Genomic DNA, 8,286 nt, shown 5'->3' with positions numbered 1-8,286 from the left:
CAAACCACACGTGGTCTCTACAATGACATCCCGCTGATTTTTTTTTTTTTTTTTGTCTTTTTGCTATTTCTTTGGGCCGCTCCCGCGGCATATGGAGGTTCCCAGGCTAGGGGTCGAATCAGAGCTGTAGCCACTGGCCTACGCCAGAGCCACAGCAACTCGGGATCTGAGCCGCGTCTGCAACCTACACCACAGCTCACGGCAACGCCGGATCGTTAACCCACCGAGCAAGGGCAGGGACCGAACCCGCAACCTCATGGTTCCTAGTCGGATTCGTTAACCACTGCGCCACGACGGGAATTCCTCCACTGATTTGTTATGGCCTTTCAGAAAATGAACTGCGCCACTCTGAAAAACCAGAGGAAGAGTCTTAGTAAGTCAATCAAGACCGAAGCCAAACCCGATAGTGATCACAGTACTGCATTTGATTTCTATGGATTGTAAGGGAGCAGATTAAAAAATAATAACAATAAGATCCCTGAAGAGAGAAACACTCAAGAGCTTTGCGATAAGAACCAACACATACCATTTACATAGAAAATGTTCACATTTTATTTATAAGTTTGTTTAAGAGCATATAAAAGATTTCTTTCCTTTCGCTTGCTCACCTTGGTGCCTTGCATGCAAATCTACTGAAGCCAAAGCTACTCCTGCACCCACCCCCCGCCCCCCACAACCTGATCTGAGAATCAGGTAAGAATTGGCTGTTCAGAGAGACAGGCATGCAGCGCCCACAGCTCCCAGGAACCTGAAAGCACCCAAAGTTTCCCCCCCTTTCCATCTTACTAATAGGGCTGTAATTAGCCTTCCAGTAAGAGGTGAAACCAATTAGAAAAATAACATAACATTTCACTGGCAGTAGAGATTAAATATGAGTTCTGCAATCAGTTCCTGCAAACACGCGTAACGAATGACAGGGAGAAACCAGCCACCCCCAGATGCTCAACAGTGAAGTCAAGGTAAAAACAGTGAGGCTGAACAAAGCTGCCTGAAGAAAAAGCATCTCATGCAGTTTTTCAAGGTCACTTGACAAAGGCCAGATGGACTCAAATATTTCTCATCTATCCTGGAAGAAAAAGAAAACAAAAAAATTAGTACCAGCAACCAAATAACATTCAGAGCCTCTGTAAGTCCAAAATGACGTTCCTGCAAAGAACACCCTCAGGGCACCACTAATTTTTTTAATGATTTCAAGTCGCAGGGAAATGTGTACGTTTCAAGTTCCACTGCCTTTGATCCAGAAGACGGTCTGGTCTCTGTCAACAAAGGAATGGCTTATTGAGTGACAGCTCATCAGCTGTGTTCTGAGAGAGAGGCTAACAAGGGTCACAAGGAATAGTGTTCACAAACATTGTCACCCACCTCCATGGTTATGGCAAGTGTGGGCCAGAGCAATTTAAATGGAAATGTGCGGGGTAGAGGTGTGCTGAATTCTACAGTAGGAAGGTGATGGCTAAGCGGAACCTGAGAAAAGGAGCGAGGCTAAATGAGTCCCTGCCTCCCCCAGCGCCTCCCCCCACCCCCACGTGCCAAGGGTCATGTCATTTCCATCAAGCCTCCCAGACTGCCGAGCCAAGGTACCCAAGATTCAGGTTACTGCTGCTCTAACATCCTTGGAATCTAAAACCTCAGACTGCCTATGGGTCATGGCAAGTGCTTAACTGCCCTGAAGACACAGGAGTCAGAGTTTCCATAGCCTCTCAAAGGGTCTCACTTACTAATAGCAGAGAAGCGATCATGTGAAGTAATTTTTTTGTCATGTTTTAATCAAAGAATTGTTGATTTACAATGTTGTGTTAATTTCTGCTGGACAGCAAAGTGATTCAGTTATATGTATATAAATATATATATACATGCACACACATACACCATACACATATATACAGTTATACAGTCTTTTTTTTTTTTTTGGCTTTTTAGGGCTGCACCCATGGCACATGGAGGTTCTCAGGCTAGGGGTCAAGTCAGAGCTGTAGCTGCCGGCCTACACTACAGCCACAGCAATGCACAATCTGAGCCATGTCTGAAACATATACCACAGCTCACAGCAACACCAGATCCTTAACCCACTGAGCAAGGCCAGGGATCAAACCCATGTCCTCATGGATACTAGCTGGGTTCGTTATCGCTGCACTATGATGGCAACTCCCCCTAGTTCAACTTTATATAGTCTATTTTCTCCTGGAATTCAAAGTCTTCCTCTTTATAAGCTTTAATCTACCTGGAATTGGTTTTTTTATGATTTTGCATGGGTACCCAATTGTCCCAACTGCATTTGTTGAAGAGGCTATTTATGCCCAAGAGTGTGCCCTGCCCTCTGTCATACAATGACATTCCAAATTCCAACATTGCTCTGCCTGTGCCAATTCTATACCGTATTTAATATTTGAGTGCCATATATACGTCTTTATCTTTAGGAGTAAATTGGCTATTCTTGGTTCTTTGCTCTGATTAGAATTGAAATAAATCAATAGATTATTTGAGAGCTCATTCCTATCCATTGACAAGATATAGCTCCATTAATTTGTGTATTCCTTAAGGGCTTCCTATAAAATTGTGTGTGTGTGTGTATATATACATGTACACACACACACACACACATATATTTAAAGGTAATGTACATCTTTGGTTTTACCCTTTTATTCAATTTTTTTGTTTACTCTCAAGGAACAGAGACAAAGAAAAAACAAAGCCAATTACCACTTTGGACTTGGATATGCCTGTCTTTCTTTTTGTCCATGCGGAACCTAATCAGATAGGCAGAGCTCACTTACATAAGACCTACCAGTAGTCAGCAGTGAGCCAGACTCCCAAATCCTCGTTTCCCTAATAGCAGCCCAGGAAGGATTCATTTACTCATCCCATCATCTTCCCTCCCATCCCAGGTATTTTTCTCTATACATGTACCTTTTAAGTTGGGGGAGTTTTTAAGTAGAGGAGAAAATACACAGGAGGTTTCCAAGTCCTGTCCGAAATCTGTGTTTCCATCACATTTCACAATTTAAAAATGCTATAAACGTGGATAATGTCTTAAATTCACAATACCCAATTTCCCACAGGACTCCTATATTCTTGTAAGTCAACAATTTTTCAATCGTCACTCAAGATGCCAAGATAGGAGTTCCCACTGTGGCACAGCAGAAGCAAATCCGACTAGGAACAATGAGGTTGAGGGTTCAATCCCTGGCCTCGCTCAGTGGGTTAAGGATCCGGCGTTGCCATGAGCTGTGGTGTAGGTCAAGACGTGGCTCAGATCTGGAGTTGCTGTGGCTCTGGCGTAGGCCGGTGGCAGCAGCTCCGATTCAACCCTTAGCCTAGGAACCTCCATATGCAGCGAGTGCAGCCCTAAAAAGACAAAAAGATCAAAAAAAAAAAAAAAGCAAAGATACAAAGATATGTTGTGATTCCTTCCTCTCTCTTGTAAATTGTCCCCGTATTGAATGCCATAGCAATACACGTGAGCATATGTTACAATAAATAGACACAGCCAAAATGCATTTTCTACAAATGTGCCTGTATTCAATTACCATATATATATATGTTTGTGAAATCTATCCATAAGTTTTAACTACCAGATGTATTCCAAGGAAACATGCAGATAAGATTCCTTGTAGATTGTCTTCTCAAAAAATGACCTTTTGGGACGTTCGTGTTGTGGCATAGTGGGTTAAGAACCTGACTAGTATCCATGAGGATATGGATTCAATCCTTGGCCTCAATCAATGGGTTAAGGATGGATCTGTCATTGCCACAAGCTGTGGCACAGGTCACAGAGGCAGCTTGGATCCCGCGTTGCCCCTAGCCTGGGAACTGCCATATGCCACGTGTGCAGCCCCAAAAAACACCAAAAAAAAAAAAAAAGAATACACCAATACAATGAGTCATATAAGTTTTTGGTTTCCTAGTGTGTATAAAAGTTATGCTTACACTGTACTGTAGTCTATTAAGTGCATAATAGCACAATGTCTAAAAAAATATATTTACCATAATTAAAAATAATTATTGCTAAAAAAAAAAAAAAGAAGAAGAAGCTCTTTTGTCCTTAGGGGTGATCTTCTCTAGAGTTTCCAGGACAGCAAGCACTTGATTATGTTGTTGTATTTTACCAGTTTAAAGATTTCTATCGGTTCCATTTTTTTTTCAGTAGATACATAGACAGTTGGGTTTCCATGAACTTATAAAACCCACTGCAGTTGGCTTTGATTCTGTACACATTGCCCACCACACAACCCCCTACATTCCAAAGCTTTGGTTCTGTTTCAATAATATATGTTACACACAGAACACATAATACACATATTACAGAACAGCGGCAAGGTTTTCTTCGCAGAAATCTGTAAGGGTGTTTCATTTTCCAAAAGCGCCTTTTGCTGTAGGGTTTTTTTTTTTTTTTTAAATCATTTCATAGTGAAAAATTAAACACTGCTTCCTAGTTGAGGTGCTAGTTTCACTGAATATATTACGAGAGAAGGTTTATTATTTTTATAACCATATTTCACCGAAAATCTTCCTTAAAAAAAAAAAAAACGCTCATTTGTTTTTGTTGTAAGTCTGGGCAAAGGGTGATTAAAAAAAAAAAACAAAAGCCTTAGAGTCTAAGCCATCACACAGCAACCAAAGGGCAGGTGTCATTTTTTATTGGGATTGGCATTGGCCGGTGCTGAAATAAGGACTTTATCCATCTCTCAGAAGCTATTGTGGAATTTACAGTAATCACCCTGGCTGACTGCCTATCACACAGCTCAACAGCACAGCAAAAAAAATAATGTCTGGGGACAAGGCCACAACATATTTTTAAAATTCTCATTGTTTTTCTTCTTCCACTTTGAAAGTTTTTTTTTTTTTTTTTGAGGAAAAAAATAAATAAAACTCACCCAGCTGTTACCACTATTCATATTCCAATAGCCTCCAAAGTGCTGGAGGCCACCTGGTTGACTTTCGCCTTGGAGTCGGTCCAGGAAGGCATTATTTACCCTTTAAAACAATGAAAAATGTGTGTAAGTGGAAAGCTTGCTGCTGGGCTAAAAGATTTCTGAGAACCTAATGTGCTGAATGAACAGACAGTGGGGACTGCTAGCCCTGTTTAGCTCAGAAGAAATCTACAGAAACTTCTTTTCACAAGAACCACATGACATGCTGTGAGAGGTCCTTTGCGGGAGCTGGTGCCATTCCAGGCTCAGGCTAAAGGGGGCATAAATTATTCTTTTTTTTTTCCTGAACCCTCGGCATATGGAAGTTCCCAGGCTGGCTCTCAAATCAGAGCTGCAGCTGCTGGCCTACACCACAGCCACAGTGACACGGGATCCGAGCCACATCTGCAACCTACACCACAGCTCTGCAAGATCCCTAACCCACTGAGCGAGGCCAGGGATCGAACCCGTGTCCTCATGGCTACTAGTCGGGTTCATTACCACTGAGCTATGACAGGAACTCCCAGGGGCATAAATTCTTCAGTTTCACTTATCCACTTCTACCAGTTCTGCCAACTGCCATGGTCACCCACTCAACTGCAGCCCTAAGCACCATGCCAGGCATGAACCCAGAGGCTGAGAAAAGATGGCTGCTTCAGCAAGAATGCAAATATGAAGAGAACCCCCAAATCGCTCTATGGTGCTCTTATTACAGGACCGATGTCCCTCCCATTGACCTTGGACCCCACTGCCAGTCTGGCTAAAGTAAATCCCGAGTTCCTATTGTGGCTCAGTGGTAATGAACCTGATTAGGATCCATGAGGATGCGAGTTCAATCCCTGGCCTTGCTCAGTGGGCTAAGGATCCGGTGTTGCCATGAGCTGTGGTGTAGGTCACAGATGCAGCTTGGATCCCTGCGTTGCCGTGGCTGTAGTGTTGGCCGGCAGCTGCAGCTCCAATTGGACCCCTAGCCTAGGAACTTCCATACGCCATGGGTGCAGCCCTAAAAAAGAAAAAGAAAAAAAAAAAGGAGGGGATATCTGATTGAATGCTTCACCGTCCCCCCATCTTAATGTGACTGGCTCTTATTCTTGGATGTCACCTCTTCGTTGAGGCATTATCACCTCCCGTCTTTCCCTAACATCACCCTGTGACGTGGTCCTCATGGTACTTACACTGTCTGAAAGTACCTTGCTGTTCAATTGTTGGCTTCCCATTCTTCCCTCCAGATTGCAAATTCCAGGCAATCAGCAACCTTCTCTGCCTTATTTAGGCCTATGCCCAGTGCCTAGAACAAAGCCCGGACACAGTGTGCCCCGATACGTAAGAGGGGTACTTGGTCCCCTCAGCAGCTTGCTCCCGTGACTGCAGCTGCAGCATGAAACCACCCAGGGTGGTGCGTGCGTTTCATTGTCCACTGCTTTCAGTTCATTCAAACACTCAAAGACGGATGACATGTCATGTACACAGGTGATGGGATTCCATTTTGAGCACATTAGTAAGAGGACAGCATAAGGAGCAGGTCAACTAGAGATTATGGATGATAAAGAGATGACTTTTTCAATTTCTATCAAGAATTCAAATTGAAGGGTGGGAAGTACCAGCTTATATTTTTGTTTACTAGTGTTAGAAATTATGTACATTCCACTGCAGTCAAGCTGGTGCTCTGGATTTTCTTTTCTTTTCTTTTCTTTTCTTTTTTTTTTTTGTCTTTTTAGGGCTGCACTCACAGCATATGTAAGTTTCTAGGCTAGGGGTCCAGTTTGAGCTGTAACTGCTGGCCTACACCACAGCCACAGCAACGCCAGATCCAAGCCACATCTGCAACCTACACTACAGCTCTCGGCAATGACAGATCCTTAACCCACTGATGAGGCCAAGGATGGAACTTGCATCCTCATGGATCCTAGTCAGATTCATTTCTGCTGAGCCACGACAGGAACGCCTGGATTTTCTTCTCAGCATTAACTGGGATAAAAACTATTGTTCATGGCTGGTTCAAGTTTCGATCCATCCACCCAGTTCATCCCAATTTCCAGCTTGCAGCCCAGATCCTTTCAAGTCTCTGATCCCCAGTGCCCTGTCTTTTCCCTCTGGAGTCTCAACTTTCTTCTCTTACTCAAAAAAGTTAGGCTGGATCAGGTTCAGATGCAATCAGGTTCAATCATTACAGGATTCATTGGAAAGCTTGTGATCCACCAGCTTCTATTATAAAACTCAGGGCTGCTGGGTTTTGCCATTTGAACTTTCAGGCAGTGGAAAACACACCGCCTTCTTGACTCCAGTGAAATTATGTCCCTGGAGAAAGCCCAGGTTCCCACTACAGAATTTGTGTGTTGCCCTCGGCAGGAACGGAGACAGCTCTTTCACTCAAGAAGAGACGACTAAAGGAGTATTTTCAATGATACGATGGAAAAGCTCACGGTAAACTTCAAAGAGCAGTACAAACATAAGCTTTTTTCCAAAACTGATGGAGAGCATAAAATATGGTTCAAGACTTGATCTGCTGTTTCAGAACTGGTTACTGACTTTATTAGCCACAGAGATTTCCTCCTGGATTAAATTTGGATCTACATTTAACTAGAATCAATAGAAAGAATATAAGGTGTGGGAAATAAATGGTGCCACCAATATTTAGGTATTCAGCATTAAGGAGATCAAAGAATGAGGTCAAGTTTCCTCTAACAAAAAAGTAATCTTTTCCACCTCTAGTTAAACAGTGCATTTTTATTGGGTGCCCACTGACAATTGATTTCTTAGCAATGGGGCCTATTAATGTGACCTATCACTATCTTTAAAATGCTTAAAGCTTTATAATCCAATTAATCTTCAGCAATCCAGAGAAATAACTGGCTACTATTAACCAGTTTTATAGAAATACAATATGAGGTTTTGTTTTGTTTTGCCACACCACACAGCTCAGAGCAATGCCAGATCCTTAACCCACTAAGCAAGGCCAGGGATCGAACCTGTATCCTCATGGATGCTAGTCAGATTCATTTTCTGCTGAGCCACGATGGGAACTCCAACATAAAACAACTTTAATGGTAGTTCTTGTCTAAGTTTTTACATTCAAGTATGAGTATCTTACCATCTATACTAGTGCAATTGTTCTAAAGTAGTCTACAAATGGTAAAAGAGGATTAATCTGCTTTGTCCCGGGGGAGGAAAATTGAGTATAACCTAAATAAACACACAGCTTGAAAGCTGATTCCACTTTCTAGTGTCAATTTACATCACCAATTCAGAAAATCTGGACAGTGTGTGTGTATATATGTGTGTACCCGTGTGTGCATGTATGTGTGTTGTCAGTTGGCATCCTCACACACACCACACCAATGACATAAAGATTAAAAAGCTAATATAGAGGAGTTCC

At 42.5% G+C, this 8,286-nt stretch overlaps 1 protein-coding gene across 3 annotated transcripts in view; it reads right to left on the bottom strand.

The window, feature by feature from the left end:
* Positions 1-549: 549 nt before the first annotated feature.
* EPSTI1 (epithelial stromal interaction 1) overlaps positions 550-8,286 on the bottom strand; it is a 105,876-nt gene continuing 98,139 nt past the window's right edge. For all 3 annotated transcript variants that reach the window (XM_047755645.1, XM_047755646.1, XM_047755647.1), the window contains 2 exons: positions 4,875-4,974; positions 550-1,066 (listed from right to left, as the gene is read on the bottom strand). In XM_047755645.1, the coding sequence (XP_047611601.1) occupies positions 1,058-1,066; positions 4,875-4,974 (109 nt within the window). In that variant the 3' untranslated portion in view covers positions 550-1,057. The remainder of the gene's footprint in view (positions 1,067-4,874; positions 4,975-8,286) is intronic.

This window comes from Phacochoerus africanus, chromosome 13 (genome assembly GCF_016906955.1).
Source record: "Phacochoerus africanus isolate WHEZ1 chromosome 13, ROS_Pafr_v1, whole genome shotgun sequence".
NCBI lineage: Eukaryota > Metazoa > Chordata > Mammalia > Artiodactyla > Suidae > Phacochoerus > Phacochoerus africanus.
The sequence above is the reverse complement of the archived record's forward strand: the minus strand, read 5'-3'. Positions and strand labels throughout refer to the sequence as shown.